The sequence below is a fragment of the Amblyomma maculatum genome, chromosome 1, assembly GCF_055883805.1.
Source record: "Amblyomma maculatum isolate TAMU_Amacu chromosome 1, ASM5588380v1, whole genome shotgun sequence".
Lineage (NCBI taxonomy): Eukaryota > Metazoa > Arthropoda > Arachnida > Ixodida > Ixodidae > Amblyomma > Amblyomma maculatum.
This window is the reverse complement of record NC_139344.1, coordinates 317,841,309-317,858,004: the sequence shown is the minus strand read 5'-3', so window position 1 is coordinate 317,858,004 and position 16,696 is coordinate 317,841,309. Positions and strand designations below refer to the sequence as shown.

Here is a 16,696-nt window from a genome sequence, read left to right as displayed (position 1 = left end):
ACAAGTATGTATATTATATTTAGTTTTTACTGTACGGAAATACATGTTGGACTCGAGAGAGGCATTTGCACCTCATAGTCCTGAAGCAAGGAAACTTGATTCCACATGAAAGAATATTTATTTTACAGTGAAATATGCAACAAAATGATGCTCCTGTTTTAAGATGCAAAATGTTCATCACTGTTCATTCTCCAGCTGAAAACCCTTTTTCTCTCAAGCAATAAGCAACCTCACACATTGTGCATGTTTTGAGTGCATGCTGTGAAAATAAAGCTTATGGATAATGTATAACCTGTTGTTTTGGGGAACAAAATGTGCCAACAAAAGATAGCTGGATTGTCTCCCATTTGTATGAGATGTTTGACCAAGTCTAAAAACACAGGTGCCAAGCTTCCAAACACATACACTTAGTCAACCTTGTTCTGACAAAGATCAACAGTATGGCAATGTTTTCATGTAAAACATTTGAACTGTGTGTGTGTGTGTGTGTGTGTGTGTGTGTGTGTGTGTGTGTGTGTGTGTGTGTGTGTGTGTGTGTGTGTGTGTGTGTGTGTGTGTGTGTGTGTGTGTGTGTGTGTGTGTGTGTGTGTGTGTGTGTGTGTGTGTGTGCGGGAAAGGGGGGGGGGGGGGGGTTGGACGTGGCTTGATAGACACTGCTTTTTTTTCTTTTTTTATTTGAAATTCCTGCAACGCATGCCCCTCAATGCAGTATGCCTTTTCACTCTCGCGCCAAGACACAATCAGCCACCACAGCATTCAGTCTGAAATGATAGCACGACTGCATTTTACATATCTAAGTATATTGAGTGAAGCAAGGGTGCCTTTAAGCAGTTCTTACTCTCTAGGCACCCTAATGATATGGATGTGTAACTTTCTCAGGAGGCCTTGAATCCCTTCCAGTAACAGCACCATCATTTATAGCAGGATAGGGCGGGACTGAAGACTGGAAAGGGCTGGAAGGAAATGCTTCGGGACTTTTTTTAAGGCGCACATGAAAAGATGCACAACATCTGCATTTTTGAATAAGATCTGGGCTCTCGCTAACCTCACTGTCAGCCAGTAAGGCATTCAGTGCACGGCGCTACTGCAGGCTACAATGAATGAACATGACAAATACCTTTTTGAGCAAAGGAACCATGCATGTTATTTCAAACAGCAAGCTTTCTGCAACCTTCCAATGTCCTTAAGTGCATTCCTAGCCAAGACTGATCTTGCCCTCCATGACAGTCTATCTAATACAGTTACAGTTTGTCCAAGAAATTCCGCTCAATAAATGTAAAACTACAAATCTCTCCAAAAAAGTGTGCCAGTTCCAACTATGGATCCACATAGAGATAATCTAGAGCAGTGTGAAAATTTGGGCCAAAAGGAATTCTTTCAAGGTAAGGGGGAGAGGGTACGGATCAGCCAATATGAAATGCTACTGTGCTGTTATCAGCACCAGAACATGCATATCACGTGCTTCCCCTTCGACCATTGTTCTGAGCACAAGAGTACTGAAAGTACTGGTCAACATCCTAGGTCCATCACAGTAAATAATATTCAAAAGGTCAACACAAATGTTCCCTCCATAAGAACAGAAACTGCCCTGCCTGCTTGCATATGCAAAGCAAGAAAAAAAAATTCTAACTCTGCATTTATTAATGACAGCATGAAATGCCTGACAAATGCACCAACTATGACATGCATTAAAGTAGCAAACATATCTCCTGTCTGCTCTAAACGGCTCCCTTGCCGCTTCCTGCACACAAAGTTCATAAACTATCAAATAAGTGACAATCAAAAAGGGGCTTATTAGCCAATCAATCTTGATGAATTAATGTTACAAGTTGCATGATATGGCAAGCTAAAGTAGGTAGACCAGAATTTATGGTCCAAATGCTTGGAGCTTTTTCTGTCTAACATAAATTGTAAAGGCTTGAACAAAGAACTTCAAGCTGTAGAAATAAGAACTTTACTGGCCTTCAGAGCCTACTGTTGAAAGCACTTGCATGAAGTATGAAATGCGGGTTCAGAATCGTACCTTTCCATGGCACGCACACTGCACAGATACTGATGTGTCTACAGTTAGCTGTTACCAAGACGTTGCTTCAGAAATCTAAAGTGTGACTGCTGCGTGAAAGTTTTGCCATTATATATTATTCTAGATGATGGACCGGCCAATAATACACTATGCTCTGAGTTTTTCATGTATAATGTGTCAAAAAGAAAAAGCGCAAGCCATAAATGTGATGTCTTTACTCTTTTGACAAAGAAAAGCTGGGAGAACTTTTACTCTGATGCCACATTGCTATCGAGGTTGTTGGAATTAGAGCAGAGTAAGCTGCTGGCCGAACACTGCAACTTGACTATATTTGCGGCTATTTCAAGATGAAGCTGGTGCAAAGGTTTAATGTCCAGTAACTAAAACCATGTCTGTGACAATCTTTCCCTCACAATTTGTACTGCAGAGAATGCTGTGCTTCACACAATCGCGGAACTTCGAGGCAACCACAGTCAAAAAGATAGCTCTGGCTAGCGCTGCTTCACTACGTACTACTGCACAACCATGTGTACACACATTTACGACGGCCCACCCAAGGCAATTAAATGATGGAACACTGCAATATGCACTAACCAGCGCCTCCTCAACATCAATGCTAGCCAGAAGAGACAGTTTCCAAAGACCGAGCCCCTTCTTCTAAATGGCCCTTACTAGCTTCTGTGCTTACTCTGCATGTGCAGTGAGAGAACGCCCTCATAAATGTCGACAGCAAAGTAAGCAAAAAAGTTTTAAATGGTCCTTTGGCATCGGTACATCTTACAACATTTACCAGCCATGCCACTAGCCTGCGCTACGATTAATCACGGCCGCCTATAAAGCGATATTCATATGGGCACTATAATTCCTTTTTAAGCAAGGGCGACTGTGGTCACATCGCACCTTCGAGAGGCTGGTGGGCGTTGTAGCTTCCGATTTTGCACCGCCGGCCGCTGCTTCCGGACAGAGGGACATCTCAGCCGGCCGGCGGAACGATCCCCAAGCCCTCGAGAGTCACCAAGAGCAAAAAAAAAAAAAAAAAAACATGCGGCAGGGTCCGTACAGATAACATCTACTCCACCCTGGTCTTTTGTATTCAGCCCTTCTTTTGTGGGCTCCTTCTCATTCAGACTAGTTTGTTTATTTTACGATTTTTTGCGCTGTCTTGTTTCCCTGGGTGGTAAAGAAATGGTAGCAGGTGAGAAACGGCAGTCCTGTGTACCTCTCCGTTCGTGTCATGCTCTGCAACTCTCTGTTGCCCGTGTGAGCTCGGGGGAAGGGGCGCGTGTGCTCCTGACGTCATGCACCTCCTTTCCACATCCATCCTCGCTGGAATCCCCCATGTGAATACCGCTTTAGTGGCGTCATGTGACCAGTCAACATGCAGACACGTCAGTGGGTTGAGAGTGGGGTGGTTGCTAAATAAGCAATTTGATCCGGCACTGAAACAAAGGAGGCGCTGGCCTAAAAACAAGCATGTCAAGTGGGTGCCTTCAGTGCTGCCGCGAACTACAAAGAATGTAAGGGCTGAAGTACTGGCACAAAAACGGCATAGACATAACAGCTGCTCGTTGCAGTACAGGTAAGACCTTTTCAGCTACGCTACTGTTGAAAACACTTTTGTGAGCAATGCTTGTGGCCTACTTTGCAACAGACAGCTGCATGGCACTTTTGGGAATTGTGAAATAGATGCAGGCAAAGGTGAGCCACTGCCATCGGCAGGAGACAGTGCAACTAAATGCAACAACTCGGGTGCACTGGTACAGACCTGAACCAATCTGAAACGAAATGAGGTAGCGCGAAACAAAAGGCAATAAAAGACTGTCACCCTGAGAACAATGTCTCAATTGCTTTAGCCAGGGCATATGTCACTGAGTTTCTGTCTACTGACTACTGCGGTGCTTTCGTTATAACTGACAACATTTGCTAAAATATAAACAGTTTGTCTTTATGAAACAGGCCTTCTGAGCAGCAAGCAGGCAAAGTTTCAGGTGTAAAAAATAAACTGGGATCTTCTCTTGTTCGCTGATGTACATATATATTAACAATAAAGGTCAAAATGTGGCTCTAGCAAATATAGGTCTCAGGCGAGCTGGACAAAGAAATGCTGCCTTAGGTGTTCTGCGGCGGCAGCTCTTCGACAACAATGCAGTTGCACAGAACATCATAAGCTGCTCGGCCATGCTGGAAGCAAAAGATGGTCAGGCAGGCTGGGAAGAGGAATGCCATTGTGAAATTCTTGACAAAGGAACGGAGCAGGGCCCTGGGGAAGATGCGCGCAAAAACAGGAATAAGCCGCTGCACCAAAGCAAAGGAGGGGAACAGCAGTGATAGAAAAGTCAATTTTTTCTCAGTGGCACAAGCGCTGGACCCAGTTTTAACAAAAATAAGAATGTACCTCATTAGCTCTCACAGCTACGAATCTTTCCATAGCCAAAATAAGTTGACCATCTACAAGCATTACTCAAGGAAATAATTATCTAATCGGTAAAAAAAAAAGTTCTCAGCACAAATCCGCAGTACGCTTTTCCTTCAAAGGTTTCAAAATGCCAACGAACAATGCAAAAATTCATCACGCAAACAGGTGCCACATCAACCATAACAAAAGAGTTCTGAAAGTGAATCTACTCTACAAAAACTACAGAATAGGCAGCATGTTACCCTCTACATCTACAACCTCTACAAGCTTTGGCAGATCTCTCTGTAGCAAGATTCTGACTGTCACAAAACTAAGAACCATACATAGCAGTTAGAACATCCTTATCAATAATGAGCAAAGTTCAGTCTTTCAGCATCACTCAACACATATTTCTGAAGTCTTGGTGTTACCATAAACATGCACAAGATATTCAACAGCAGTAGAACCGACAATTCTTTCTCATTAGTTCTCCTTCATTCCCTGTGCTATACGTCTCCATGCATTCAGACTCATACAACAATGCCTTATGATTTGTATTTAGTTAAATATATAAGTAACAGAATCCTTTCCTAGATAGTGTTTTGGTTTATAAGGCTTAACGTCGTAAAGTGGCTCAGGCTTTGAGGAATGCACAGAGTAGGAATGCAGGAATTTTGACCATGTGGGTTTCTTTAACGTGCAGTGACATTGCTCAGTACACAGGCACCTTGCTTTTCACTTCCATCGAACAATGGACTTCGTGACCTGCGTCCTCGGGATCAGCAATCAAGTTCTCTAACCCATCGCAGCAAATTAAAATTAGGAATAATCTTAGTAAAGCACAGTACCACACTGGAGTTATTAGACCACTGGAAAAAGCTGATCAACCAACATGAAGCTTATTCAGGGCACTCCTATTGGTACACAATTCTTGAAAAGGTGGCCATGTGGGGGCAGAGTGAGCTCTCCCTGACTTCCACTGATACTTAGGCTACAGAGTTGCTGTTTCTTTTTCTTTAAAACAACAGAAAAAAACAAGTGTGCATAATGTATCCATTGTCTGGCAAGGTTGTCGCTCATCATACATTGTGCAAAACTTTCGGTTCCAACCAGCATAAAACAAAGTCTATGTTCGCCACTGCCGAGTAAAGCCCATTTGCAGCCATGTGACATGACAGTAGCAGGTCATAAAAGGAAGGACCCTGAGCCTGGAACGGCGCCAATTCATGGAAAATCTAGAATTTCACCTGAGCCTATGTCATTCGAAGTGAACACAATTGCACATTGGCCTTCTAATTTGCATGGACTAACCAAGTGTCCATACTTTCCACAAACTATCAGCGTAGAACTTATTACCAGAAGAAGTGTTTGAAAAAGAAAATTTTCCAAATATATTTGCTAATATTGTGTATATCCAAGATATATTTAGAACTGCAACATTTTTGAAACTGCCTCTACATTACTCATATTTCTGCTTTTAGTTTCTGCCCCCCATCCTGCTTGGACCACAATGAGGTTTGCAGTATCAAGTCAAAAAAATAAAACAAATACCTTGGTCTTATTCATGACCAAAAAATTAAAACAAATTATCTGGTCAAAAGATCATCAGGCTTTCACAAGACTAGCCAAAATTTCTAACAAAGCACATGCATATGAAGGAAAACATTTCCCTTGAACTTGAGAAATAAAATGAAATGCAGTAAAGAAGCAACAGGCACTTTCCCAAGAAGTAACAAGAATGCTCAGTGTGTTCAAGGTTTTCCGAAGTCAAATAACCGTTAGAAATAAAAGAGACATGAAACTACAACTGCAGGGGCCTTTAGCAGTCCTCCCTGCAATTAGCTAAAATGTAGTGCAATTAGTGACCTGCCTGATCATTTGCTTAACAGTAGCTCCAATTTAATATAAGTTTATAGAAATAGAGAGACATGCAAGCTCTGAAGCCTGTACATTCAGTGCAGACAAAACATCTAGAGTACAAAAAAAATTTATGGATAGGAAAGATGATCAGATTCACATCAGATGCTAGACACATGCTATATCTTGCCTAGCTCTGTATGTTTTTTTTTTTGTTTCCTTTTTTTTGGGGGGAAGCCTTCGCAGTCTCTCTAATATGCACCACCAGATGCCAAGACACATCGCTTACACTTCCAAGCTCATAACAGAAAAACTAATTACAAGTTTGTAATTCACTTTAATGCGCAAGCACAGTATGGCTATGTAGGCAAGTTTTGCATCAGAGTGCGTGACCTTGTCGGAGCTGTAAAAGAATGGTGCTATCAAATAGAGCATCAAGGAAAGGTGTGCAGGTGACAAAATGGTGGATGTGAGTTAATTATTAATTAATCAGAGGTAATTAGGTGTGTAAATGGGAGCCAAGATGGCCACCAGTCAACTTCCAGTTTCGGCTCTCGGCTTCCGGTCACATGACTCGGTGCAGAAATGCAAAAGCCCGAGCACTGCTGCTGTACAAGGTACCGTCATTGACAAAAGTAACCAGACTACATGCTTTGCTTGTCGCTTGTATTCTAAAGCCAACATTGATTACCAGATGATCACCACTTGTTAAAAAGTGAGGACAGGAGCTCGCCTTTATTTTGCACAAATGTACGGCTTTAGAAGTGCTGCGAATTTTGCGCTATCAGTCTGAAAGGTGGAACACGCAGCCTGGTTACTTTTGGCAAAGACGGTAAATCGCGCGCCCCTCTTCGAACACAACCAGCGCTCCGTTTAACACATCAAAGTTCACCGGCGTTCTATAACTGGCTTACAGGAAAGGAAAGGCGTAATATCTGTCACTCTCGAAACACCGCTGACAAATCTCGCGGACAACACAGCAACGCTTAGGCTTACGCATTTTTCCAGTACAGATTCTGCAGTATCTTGGAAATGTTTTCCCACCTTCACCACACATTCATTTCCGTTTGCCCAATTCATCAAAAATTCGCTGAAGATGTCCGTGCTCCCCTGGACCTATCTATAGCGCATAGTTCTTCCAGATAGCCATGAACAACTAGCCCAGGCAAAAGTCTTGACTAAAGTGCATAGTTTTTATAGTTGCTACATATTCACAATCAAAGGGCACCAGAAAAAAACAAAGCTAAAGAAGGAAAGCGTTTGTGCCATGCCGGACTCTTCTTCCTTTTCATCTTTCTAGCATTTCTTCATTATTGAATCCGGGTGCACTTTTACAAAACTTATCAAGCTTCTCGACAGAAAAGTCCTTTCCTCGCATTTTATGAAACAAAGAGGCTTGAACTTTGATGACTTAAACATCATTTGTACTCATGGGGCGATGACAAAAGGATATCCACTTCTAGTAACTCACCAGCCCAGTCCAATATCTCCAGCCGGGTAGACTCGAATACGGCTCTCACCAATTTCTTCCACGCTGGCGCATGAGACGACCTTCAGACCAAAGACACCCTTGCCTGGTGTCCTACCCCCAGGCGAGTCCACACCTTTGTGAAGGCAGATGGTCTGCGGAACACCACAACACACGCCCCAGCGAAATGTCATCTCAGTTCTACAAAAATGTTACGGCGGAAAGTGCAAACAGGTCCTCTCAAAATCACTTTTCAACATCCATGCTAATGGTCTTACAGCATTATTGAAGAAATTTACTTACATTCTGAAAATGTGGCACCTGCATTATGGCAACCTCACAATTCTCAACTGAATGTGTTTTCTTTAAAACTACTTCCGCTTGTTCTGCAAAAAAAAGACTTTCAAAACCACTTTAATCATGGAGGAAGGAAAGCTTAGGAGAGGCCCTGACGTCATTTTTTTGAAGCCGGCGCGGCCGCGCCGCGACCGGGCGCTGCAACGTCTCTCCTCCACCTTTAACCTTTCTCCGCGACGCTCACGTAGGTAGGGCCCTTAGCAACGCTGTTGCTAGTGGCCCGAGTTTTCATAGCAACGCGTCGCCGTTGCTAATGGCCCGACTTGGCTAACCCTAAATTTTGACGTCACTTCCGCCACACTTTCTCCAATGCATTGGGAATGGCAAGGGCCTCTCCTAAGTTGTTTCCTTCCTCCATGACTTTAATACATTAAATAATATAGAAGTTTTACTGTCCTATTTATACACACTACCTGTTCAAACCTGCAATGAATTTTACTTCTCCTGTGTGATTTGTGCTGATAGCAAAGCACAGTGTAAGAAATAGAGTAACGTTGAGAATGAATTAATGCAATAAGTTATATTCTTGTAAGTACAAGAACCAGGTCAGCATCATGGTAATTACAATTAAGCAAATATCAAGCCATGTAATAGTAAGCATATTTCCGTTAACAAACTACAGTCAGCACGAAAAGCTGGACACATAAAAGTATTGTATTTGTCCCAATTAGGACTTTTGCTGAAAAGTGAGTGCCTGTGTGTATTCAATAAGAAACCAGTTCATCAATTCCTTACAGATGAAATAGGTAGCAATACCTCATAAAGGCAGACGAGTATCCGATGGATGACCTCTAGGACCACAATCTCTGATGTAACCTCCAAGGCCAGCTTATAGTTGAGGGCATCCTCACGAAGTAGGTCGAAATCATATTTCTCCAGATCTCTAAATAAGAAAATACGGCGATAGGTGTTAAGGTCTCCTTTTATTTTCTTTAGCAGTACTTTTGAGTATCAGTGCACTTATATAGCTGAAAGCATTCAGTGCAAGAAAAATGTCATAAATATCTACACGTCAGCAGTAGTCGCTCCGCACTTCGCTTAACGTAATCAACGATGTAAACAACTTACATGATGTCAAAAAAGTCGACGGCGATATACGTGACCAGTAGCTTAACGAACAGCAAGATGAATGAGTCCAGCACTTCTGCTGCAAATCGCTTCCACAGAGGCGGTAGTTTGAACTCATGTCCTGAACAACAAAAACGGGACTCGTTTCACCGCAACAGTAAGATACAGATGCACTGACACGCACACGTAGACACGAAAGAAACAAGGAGGTCTACCACCTGGACATTTCCTGCATAAAATCAAAATCCCGAGCCACGTTACCCGACTTTATTATAAGCCAACCAACATATTAGCAGGCACACGGTCAGTGTTTACCGCGACGAAACGTCTTAAAACACAGAAAAGAAAAAAAAAAGAAAAAAAAAGCTCGAAGCCTTCGCAACAATTCGTTCAGCGAGTACAAGTTCTCCTGTGCAATCGAACGATCGGAAAGGGAAAATCACTAGTTACCCAGCCTGGGTGCGACGTTCGGTCGCTGCACTCTCTGTCCGCCAACCAAGTTTTGGTTCGCAATGAAAGTTCTCGGAAGGTTTCGGTTGATGTCAACGGATTCGTAGGCGGTTCTGTTTTGGTTCGCAGCTTGCACAGCAACGTAAGGCAGCGCGGCGGTGAAGCACTGCCAGTGATAGCACTGCCACAGCCACTGGTTCAGCGACGCTATATATGCGTCTCTAGATGCCTTTTGGCGGCTTCCTGTCGAGTTTGCATCGCTTGACGGCATTTGATCTTCTGTGGCACCGGACACACGTTCAGAGTTGCGTCGAGCTTTCTCATCCTTCGACCAACCGTCCTCCGCCATCACAACAAACCGGAATGAAAAACGCGGGGCTAATGTCTAATGTCGCAAGACCGGCGCACCGATTATTGTAAAATACATTCGTATTACGCTAATAATATTATATACTTATTAATTTTGTTAAATTGTGGCTTGTGTATTAATATTACTTTTAATTTTGTTGTGCTTCCCTGCGCGTTAGTGTACTTATCTATTCACGTTTTGCATCAGCTTCGGGTTAGAAGAAGGCTACTCTTGTTCTAGAACACTGTATTCGGATTAAACTATGTCGGTCGTGGATGAGTTCGGCGTCTAGTTATACATGATGCGAGACGTTGCATGGTTGTCATGTTAAAGAAACTAGCATTTCGAGAACTTCGTAAGTGGTCTTAGCGGCCCTTGCATAACTGAAGCCACCGGTGTCAGATCGTGTTCCCCAAAATGATCACGAGCATCGCCTTCACGAGACGTCTGCTTTGCCGTCTGCCATCGTGTGTTCCAAAGACTTCTTATAGTAGAGCGTTGTCACAAGCCAAAAACCTCGTTGATGACGCTAAGACAAGTTCGCCGCCGCTTAGTTACAAAGATTACGTGCTTGAACCAGCGGGAGTTCCTCAGGACGAATTCAAGAAGCGTTTCCAGGCGTGCCGGTCCGTGGATGAAGTTCTGCACCTTGTTTTCTCTGGGGAGGAAACCAAGCCAGCCAAACCGCAGGATCTTGTAGCTTCTGCCGAGGCGCTCGCCAGGATTCAGTACCGTATACTAAGCAGCTTTCAATGGGCTTACGGTGACAGCAGCGTCGCTATACGTGTTCAGTCGTCTGTGAACTCGGACACTGTCGACATGTTCACTGCTCTTCATCATCACCAGTCCTTTGTCGACCTTCTGAACGAAATAGATAGAAACATAGAGAGTTTCACGCCAGAAGAGACGGTAAATCTGCTTGACACGTTGCTCAAGCTTTGTATGTCGAAAAACCACGACGTGCTCGTGAAGCTGCAGCAACGGTGTATTACCGATTGTCAGGCACTGGATTTAACTGCACTGGCCAGGCTAGCTGAAGCATCCAACTTCTTGAAACGTAGCGGATTCGTCGTCAGCGGCCTTGTTTGTTCCCTTGTTCAACAGATATTCGATTCCGTCCCTTTTTCGGTTGATTCGTACAAACAAGCGGCTACAGTCTTATGCCATGTTGGTTACTTCTTTTCCGACGAATACTTAGATTTCGTACTGGAGAAGACAGCGTCTATGCTTTCTTCTTTTCGAGGTGACATTTCTCCTTCGGACTCGCTCCTATTCCTAGAGGCTGGCGTGCGGTTCTCGTCAAGAGAGCCGCGGCGGCTGCAACCTTTTCTCGATCACTGCCTGCAAAGCAGTGCCAAGCTTTCGGTCAACGAGATGTCAAAGCTACTGCGGCTCTGCAGACTCGGCCGCTTGGAAACGCCCTCACTTTTTGATAAAGCGAGAGAATTGGCTATGCTGAGAAGAAGCGAGGGTCTTTTAAGAACAGCTGAGGTGGTGAGTTTAGTAAGCATCCTCGACAGTGTTGGTTGGAGTGACGACCTCCGAGAAGAGTTCACTGGCCTACTAGCAATCCACATGCCCGACATGGATGTCCTTCTTCTAAAACATTTGGCAAGCTCTAAATTCCTGCGAGAGTGTAAGAGCAGAGATTTAATGAACTTATTTGCGAAACGCTGGATAGAAAGACTTCCCGATGTTTTTGGCTCAATATCAGTGCTTACTGCACTCATTCAGCTTTACAACAAGACTTCGATGATACCAAAATATGCAAGAGAAAGACTTGAGGTACAGTAATAATTCTGCCATTTTTATGAGTGTTCTGGCTTGAGAAAATTACAGCTGACATTCACTTGATGAGATGCATGCAAGAACAAACAGATTTTTCAGCACTCCCCAGTTTACGTAGTGAAATAATTAAAAAGAAAAAGCCATACTGCCTCATTAGGATAGCCAGACAGATGTCACCAAGCTAAGACCTCGTTGACTCTCGGATTGCCAGACCTCGTTTGACTACTCGGATTGCTAGAAGGGCAGAATGATTTCGAATTGGCAACAGGTTATGTTCAGGCTGCCAATGTTATACATGCTTCAAGTTGCATATAAAATCCTTGTCTTACCACAAACCTCTGTCGTGCTGCTTATGTGGTAAACCTAAACCACTGCATTGCATGAACTGCACTATAGAAACACAAGTCCCGAGACTTGTGTTGTTTTCTTGAAGGCACCATATCTGAAGTTGATGTCTGAACATGAAATAAATTCAAGATTGAGTCACCGAATGAACATTCTGGCTGTCAGCGTGCAGGTTGCAAACAAAAAATAAACCTGCAAAGGTTCTTATTACAGTAACCTCATTATATGCTAGTAAAGATTGTCACTGTGTAATCCACATGACATTTCTCAAAGGGTGACAGTTTCACAGCTGGCACAGTGTTTCAATAGAAGTTCATGAAGGTTTTCTTCAGAAGGTTGAGAGGCACCATAATGGCTTCAATTTTATGTTGAGTATATGTATTGCCGTGAAAACTTTCTTGGATACAGTTTCTGAAATGGGCTTTTCCTTGTAGAAGTTATGAAAATGAAACAGTCTGTCAGCTTTGAGAAATAATGTCTGTTTCACTCTACTGGTGATCATTATTTTGTCTTGACCACAGCAGCTCATCTGGTTTGCGTAAGTCCTTTGAACTGTAGTCCAATACTTTTGCCCAAGCAGGAGGGGCTTTTCAGCAAACAAAGGAAGCTCCAGCGAGTGTGAATATTCTTATATGAAAAGACACTCAGATCACACTTTGTCACCACGTAAAATTTACAAAAATAGTTTTCTAATGCTGCCAGGAATTAATTTTATTCAAAAATACTAGTGGGGAGTGAATTCCACTCACTCACTGTTCAAGGATACAAAGCATGCCTATATTTGTTTGTTTTGGCAAAATTAGGAGCAAGCAAATAGTGTTTTTTCTTCAAGGCCGATGAATGCAAATGAGTCACATGATATTTATTATTATTTTGGTTAGGGAACATATTGTGTAGTAGTACAGGGCAGCTAATATTTCTGCATTTTTTCTAGTGTCTGTTTTGTCTTGTATACAGTATATTGAGGACAGGGAATCTTTCCTATCATATTTTTCATATATAGATCTAACAATTCTTTTGTAAACTCATTCGAGTACTGAACTATTCTTTTTAATATGCAGTTCCCATATTTTAGAAGTGTATTCTAATGTAGGTACTATTGTTGCATTGTAGGCTAATATTTTTCTCCTTACAGGCACATTTTTATGCTTCCTCTTACAAACCATAATTATTTTTAATACATATTGCCAAACAAATATCTAAAATGTGTGTTGATCATATGAGCTTATTAATAATACTAACATCAAGCTGTCTGTATTTTTCTTTTTTCAGGATAGTTCATTTTTCAAAAAGCTAAGAAAGTCTGCTATCAGATTTTTTTTCTTGTTAAGCTTAAAGCTACATTCTTCTTCTTATTATTTTTTTTTTCTGCGTTCAGCTTCATTCCCCAATGACAGCATCATTGAGCAGTTGCTACAAGGGATTTCTGTAAGAAATTCCCATGTTTATGGGGACATGATTTCCTTGAAAACAACAGTCATCGGCACATAACTGAATGGACACATTTATGGGAAAAGTATCAATCAGGCCACTAACTAAAATTAAAAATAATGGTTTGAGGCACTTGCTTGAGAACTCCCGATAAAGACACGACGGGTGCAATACATGTAATCGAGGCGTGACAAACTGCTTTTTTTTTTTTCTTTTTACAGATAAGCAAAAATTAGTTGCATATTCCAAAAAAAAAAAAAAAGACCAATTCTTTTTTATTTATGTAATAATTTTGCATGGGTACTTCATGGAAGCGTGGCTAAATTGTAGGAAATATTCACCTTTCATGGGTATTTAATCAAAAGCTTAGCTAAAATCCAAAAAGTGCAGTTCAATTTGTCCAGGTCAGCCAGGATTTCAGGAAAATTTACCTACCATTATTAGCTGAGTAAGAATTGAGTCTTTTCTTGAAGCTGTGCTGAAAACGTTTTAGTATGTTGCAACCTTTCAAGAACTCTTGCATGAAACTAGAAATGTATTCTAGTAGCTTGTAACAAGTGCTAGTAATATACTAGGATGACAATTTTAAACAATTAAGCGGTCTCCTTTTTTGTCCACTGTTTCACATATCACTTATTTTCCGCCAGTGTGCTGGTTTTTCCCCCAGTTTTAAAGACAGCTGAAAAAAAAGTAATTTCAAATTCAGCTATTTATTCTAAATATTGCCTCAAGAAAGCTGTCATAATGTTGTCAGGTTCAGAAGATTTTTTATGTTTATGTTTAGATCTTTAGCATCTTTTGACGAGTCATTTATACTGGGTAGTTCAGTGCGATCATGCTCTGCAAACACTGAAAATAAATGCCAAAGTGCTCTGAAAGGGCGTGCATGTCCTTTCTAAATGCCTTTAATTCTAACGTCACTTGTCTGCTACTTTTTTTGGGTTAGGCTTAACCAAAACTTTTTGATAGAAATAAAATCTTGAAGATCCATGCTAACAAACATATCTCCGGCAACATTTACATTTATAATATTTCTTCCACAACTTGCAGCATTCTCATATTTTTTTTTTTTTTTTTCAGCTTTCTAAGTCTTCTATGTTCGAGTTTGTCATGAATAATTTGTCAATTTGTCCAAGGATTCAGCCATCATTTTTAAATAGCTTTTAGAGGGACAAAATTTTCAGTGCAATACTTCACAGTATACTGAAAACATAGAGGAGAAAGCTAAACATCACTCTGAATTATTTAAGATCGGTATTAAGTAATCTATGCATCTTCCTTCTAGTCAATTTTTCCAAGTGTAGCCTAATTTGATCACCAATTTATTTTTGCTTCTTAGAAGGCTCACTGTAACATGAATAAGTGTCAGCTTTAAAAAAATGTTGATTTGCCAAATAAGCGCAATGATTCTTGCATGATTCTCTGTTCCCTTCATATCCATGAACTCCAATCACAAATGTTTTGTGCTGTGGAAAACCTAGACTCTGTCTTTACTGTGTGGCTGCAGTTAGATACTCTACAGCGAAGGTCTCGAACTATATTGCTGCCCAGGCCAGGAACCAGAAAATAAGAAAGAAAAGCAACTAGGGATTCAAAATAGGCAGAATAAGAAAATAACAAAACTAATAAATGGAAAGGAAAATAGTAACAATAGGGAAATAAAGTCAATGAGTCACAATATAATAAGATTGGCCAGCACGTCTCGTTCCCAAACCACATCTTCTCATTCTTCTTGGAAAAGAAAAGCAGCGCATGCTCGATCCTGCCTACACGCTGGACAGCTGCCACATCAGGACAGTTCGGAGAGAGCTACTGAAAAAGCAGAACTGTTAATAAATAGCAGAGTCATTTATCATCAAAACAAGAAATGTAGAATTGGAGATGAAAGAGAGGGCAGGTTGTCAGACACTTTGCTGTTGAAGGCAGCTGATGTCAATCCTAAGTTCATGTGGATAAACGGGGTCATTGCCTCGGTCATTGCCTCAGTCTATCTCCACAAAAAGCATGTACCATCTGAAGACGAGGTCTTTTAGTTGATTTTAGTTGGAAAACAAGTCTGGCTGTAAAACCGATTCTTGAAGTTGCAAGGTGCTCTGAAAAAAAAAAAAAGGCTGAAATTTTTGGCGCCAGCAGGCTGCCTGGCACAGCTCTGTGGGCAGCGTGTTGAAGACCCCTGCTCTACAGGCTAACTGGTTCCATCTTCTCTGACTGAGAAAGCATCAATTTGCCTGGCAGCCTTTTTTTTTTTTTTTTGCTCATCATAAGAGTGCAGTTTCAAATGTGCATAGTTAGAATGGATTGAGGCTAAGTCAGGTTACTGCATTTGGTTTTCTTGGGCTATAGGGGAAGGCTTCAAAAAGTGACAGTGCAGGTTTCTATGTCGAGCATAATTCAGTGTGCTTTGTTGCTTCATTTTGCTCTTCTTCTCTTCCTTAGAAAATGCTGATTCAAGAACTCAAGCATGGTCAGCTCGGGCTGAACCCTGAAAGGGCATGGCCCTGTTGCAGTTTCCTCTTCAGATTTGGAAACAACAAGTCGATGCAGTGTGCGCTAGACATCATGGAGAATGTGAAGGCACAGCTTTCACCCCTGCAGTTCTTCCTGCTGTTTCAGTGCCACAAATTCAATGATGACTTTTCACTTGTGAGTATGGTCATTCCATTGGCCATGCTATGTCCTCAGGCATAGCCATTGCTCTACATCTGTTGCTAGATCCTTGCATGGGCTGACTGCTTAAATGGACAGTGAGAAAAACTTCATCCACTTTTTGTTACTAGTAAAAATTTTGTGTTTGGCTCTTTGTGTTAACGGTGACATTTTTTAGTATCAAAATACATATTTATTCCTTATAAAGCTGTGTTTAAATATGAAGTACTTTTTTTCCAGCCACTCGGTTCTAACTCACAACATCTGCTGGTGGATGGAATGGGTGCTTGACAGTGCATATTATTAAAGGTGACACGCTATTCAGTACCTGATAGCTACAAAGTCTTTTCATGAGGAGGCATGCTATCATCATCTCCTTAGCAGCAGGCCATTCTGGTTTAGATATTGCTGCATTATTAAATGTCACCCGGTGAGTTGTCTTGAAAGTACAGAGTGAGCTGAGGGCTGCCAGTAATGATATGGCCACTGTTTTCCATAGAAACTGTCATTGTTGATGCT

The 16,696-nt window shown here is 41.7% G+C and overlaps 2 protein-coding genes across 6 annotated transcripts in view; one reads left to right on the top strand and one right to left on the bottom strand.

Annotated features, from left to right (window-relative positions):
* Positions 1-99: 99 nt before the first annotated feature.
* Positions 100-10,036, bottom strand: LOC146207209 (protein FAM8A1). Its single transcript, XM_084609174.1, has 5 exons — positions 9,619-10,036; positions 9,169-9,289; positions 8,857-8,983; positions 7,747-7,898; positions 100-4,283 (listed from the first exon to the last, which is right to left on the bottom strand). Exons 1-5 carry the CDS (start codon positions 9,965-9,967, stop codon positions 4,133-4,135), a joined length of 900 nt encoding a protein of 299 aa, XP_084465300.1. The 5' UTR covers positions 9,968-10,036; the 3' UTR covers positions 100-4,132.
* Positions 10,037-10,163: 127 nt separating this feature from the next.
* The window catches only part of LOC146207208 (FAST kinase domain-containing protein 1, mitochondrial-like), a 31,443-nt gene continuing 24,910 nt past the window's right edge, over positions 10,164-16,696 (top strand). For 2 of the 5 annotated variants that reach the window (XR_014708617.1, XM_084608896.1), the window contains exons 1-2: positions 10,164-11,752; positions 15,968-16,174. Coding sequence is in view for 4 of the 5 variants with exons in the window: in XM_084608896.1 (XP_084465022.1) it covers positions 10,385-11,752; positions 15,968-16,174 (1,575 nt within the window). In the remaining variant the exon portion in view is untranslated. The remainder of the gene's footprint in view (positions 11,753-15,967; positions 16,175-16,696) is intronic. The other 3 variants (XM_084608795.1, XM_084608763.1, XM_084608835.1) reach the window with 3 other exon arrangements.

Excerpts from the sequence above, each read along its gene's own strand:
- LOC146207209 (XM_084609174.1), bottom strand. The coding sequence starts at position 9,967 with ATGGCGGAGGACGGTTGGTCGAAGGATGAGAAAGCTCGACGCAACTCT. Across the intron at positions 8,984-9,168 it reads GTCGACTTTTTTGACATCAT|AGATCTGGAGAAATATGATT; the intron begins GTAAGTTGTTTA and ends TTTCTTATTTAG. Across the intron at positions 4,284-7,746 it reads GGAGATATTGGACTGGGCTG|GGCCCTGCTCCGTTCCTTTG; the intron begins GTGAGTTACTAG and ends CATCTTCCCCAG.